Below are 3,062 nucleotides of genomic sequence, written 5' to 3'. Positions count from 1 at the left end.
CAATAGATCAGCCCCACTGTCTCCGTGGGTGGGTGCACCCCTCGTGGTCCTGACTTCTTTGCTCATATTTTCCCTCCTTCTGCTCCTCCTTGGGACCTTGGGAGCTCAGTCAAGATTCTTAACCTAACACCATTGTGACAGAGCTAATCATTTGCATGGTTCAATGCTTCAAACCATGTCTGTTTCTTTGTGGGGAGAGGGGATCAGCTGAACTCTCAGCAAGAAGCATGGCAGTGGACGCAGCACGGAAACGGGGCTGAGTTAGCAGGGGCAAGCAGAGAGGACACACTCGACGGTAATTGTGGTCAGTCTGGCTGGAGCTTAGAGCTGACCAGGTCCTGTAGCCCAGCCCTGCCTGGGGAGGCTCCAGATGACAGGTGAGTGTAGGGGCAGTGTGCAGATGTTCTCGCAGCTGGGCTCACACTGCAGTAAGGTACAAAGCTCTACTGAAAAGGTCTAGAGTCTCTGACTGTTCTCCTGCAGCTTCAGCGTCCTCCTGCCTGTTCCCCCCTCTACAGGATGAGAACCCTATCTGTTAATCTTCTTTACAGGGGGGGTATAAAACACTCTCAACTTCCCTGAGAAGTATTGTTTGTCTCAGTCTTTTGACTTGGCACCAGCCTTATCAGATCTCAAAAAACACTAAAAATGATAATGACAAGAAGCAAGCAGTGATTTCTGATATTATGTGATTTCCTGGTAAAGGCCATGGGGCTTTCAAGTACCTCTCTATCCCAGATGCAGGGGGCAGATATTTAGAATTCTTCGTGCCTGTAATGACACACAGCTAAGACTGATGTGAGTTGTAGTTGTCATGACCTTCAGTGGTTGTGAGCAAGCATCGCCAAGGAAAGTGGAGCCTGTAGACATTAAGAGGCTGGCAAATGCTGGTTAGATAAGTAGGATGGGTTTTGTCTGCTTCATGAAACAGTGGGGAGAACCCACTGTTTACAGAGGGTTTTTTTTTTTTTTAAACACTCCAAGAACATTGAGTGAAATAGTAATGACTTGTTAGGGGCACAGCAGTTGTCTCTTTTTCCTATCGCTGTGATAAAGCAATGCCAGGAGCCAGACAACATATGAGAGAAAGTGCTTACTTTGGGGCTTCCAGTTTCTGAGGGTTGACTCCATGATCATCCTGGCTGCAGGCAGGTAGGCATGGTCCTGAACCAGTGGCTGTGAGCATATATATCTTGAGACGCAACCGTGAGGCTGAAAGAGCTAACTGAGGATGATGTAAGACTTGAAAAAATCAAAGCGCACTCCAGTGACACACTTCCTCCAATGAGACCACATAGCAGCCTCTGGAGGGCATCGCCTAACCCAAGTTATAGGGACTTTCAGTCTTGATAATGAAAAGTGGAAGTGACTCATGATGCAAAAGAGGGGACTCAGAGAAGAAATTTACTTAAGAAACCTAACTAGGTGGTTGGTAGGTGTGTGCCTATGTTTTCTAAACTTCCAAGCACTTGGGAAGACTACATTCCACACCCGTCTCACACACCACAGTGTGTGTAACATCAATCCAAAGCCAACAGTGATTACCCGAATCAATCCCTAACGGGTATCTTTGGGATTTATATGGATACAGGAAACCAAGTCACTGTTTGAGACTTGAGTTCTGGACTCCACACAGTTGACTCCAGAGATAATGCTGCAAACGACAATACTGTGACCCTAAGGACCAGTTACGGAGTGAAAGAATGATTGCGGAGGTGAAAACACATGGCTGCTGATCATCTGGAGGCAAATCTGCCCCATCCTGCATTGGATTTCCATTTATAATCGGTGGTCTTGGGATAGCAGCTTCCATGACCTTTCTGCTTGTTCTGTGCATTTCTTGCATCCAGCATGAATGAAACAACATGCAGGTCTTTTAAATCAACACGCACGCCATCACTTTCCCTACCTACACAGTATGAACCTGAACAATGCCGGGCCCAGAATTTGAAAACTCAGCTTCAGCTTTTCTGTCCATCCCCAGGGATGGTCAAGCAGGGATGGCGGTGTGGGCAGAGGCTAGTCACAACAAAGGGAAGCTGGAGTGCCTGGCTCCTCTTGTGGGTAGGTCTTCATGGAGTACTTTTTTTGTGTGTTCTTGTAACACCAGATAAACCGATATTTCAATGTTCGTATAGAAAATACAAATGCCCGAGCTTAAAGAAATGGCTCCTATCCTGTGCCGTTGTGCGCCATTAGTGCCTCTGCTGCTTTCAATTAGCATGGGTAATTGGAAGTTTGCTTTGGTTGCTTTCGCAGAATCTTTTCCTCAGTGAGCTGAGCTCAACCACATTGTTTAATTTAACGGTGTCGCCCTGTTCATTCATCCCCTTATCCATTCTTTCACTCATTCAGAAAGGTTTCATGGAACATCCTTGCTCTGCACATTCTCTAACAGGAAGCTTTCACTCTAACAGGTCTGATACGAACACAGATAATGCCTTTCTAGAGAACATAAAAAAATGCTTCTTGAGTGATAACCGATAACATCTTTAGTATTTCATGTTGATAAATGTACTTCTCATTGAACTACATATTAGGAATCGGGCCTTGGTGGTAGGGTGGACCTTGGAGGGATGTCCTGGAGGAAGGCATAAAGCAGGAGATAAATTCAAGAGGGTTTTAATCTCCAGTCTTTCTGTTTTGCACCTTGATAACGTTAGGTATGACTGTTCTCATTGTCAGTGATTACCTGTACTGCAGAAAGAAGAAACCTTGATCCCATAAAGAGACCCCACATGCAGGGCTGGGGTTCAGCCACACTGCGCCAGGGCTCTCACCCTTGGCAATCTTCTCTGTTTTCCAGGTCAAGTCCCTGCTGCTGTTGATATTGGGGCTTGCCATCCTGAGGGAGGTAACAGCTCAGAAGAAACCCATAGCAAGGGCTCTTGTCTCCCAGAATGCTGGGAACTGCCCTCCTCTGGAGGATAACAGTGTGAGAGTTGATCTCCGCATCTTCAATCGAAACCAGGGTGTTTCTGTCTCACATGACTTCCAGAACCGCTCCACCTCCCCGTGGGATTACAAGTAAGTCAGGGAAGAAATACACATACATACATACA

The 3,062-nt window shown here is 46.4% G+C and overlaps 1 protein-coding gene across 1 annotated transcript in view; it reads left to right on the top strand.

Moving 5' to 3' along the window:
• Il17f (interleukin 17F) overlaps positions 1-3,062 on the top strand; it is an 8,486-nt gene that overhangs the window by 2,814 nt on the left and 2,610 nt on the right. The window contains exon 2 of the mRNA XM_050124120.1: positions 2,807-3,027. Coding sequence (XP_049980077.1) covers positions 2,807-3,027 — 221 coding nt within the window. The remainder of the gene's footprint in view (positions 1-2,806; positions 3,028-3,062) is intronic.

This window comes from Alexandromys fortis, unplaced genomic scaffold (assembly GCF_014885135.2).
Source record: "Alexandromys fortis isolate MF-2015 unplaced genomic scaffold, M_Fortis_MF-2015_v1.1 scaffold_207, whole genome shotgun sequence".
NCBI lineage: Eukaryota > Metazoa > Chordata > Mammalia > Rodentia > Cricetidae > Alexandromys > Alexandromys fortis.
Note: the sequence above shows the minus strand (reverse complement) of the source record. Positions and strands in the feature narration are given on the sequence as shown.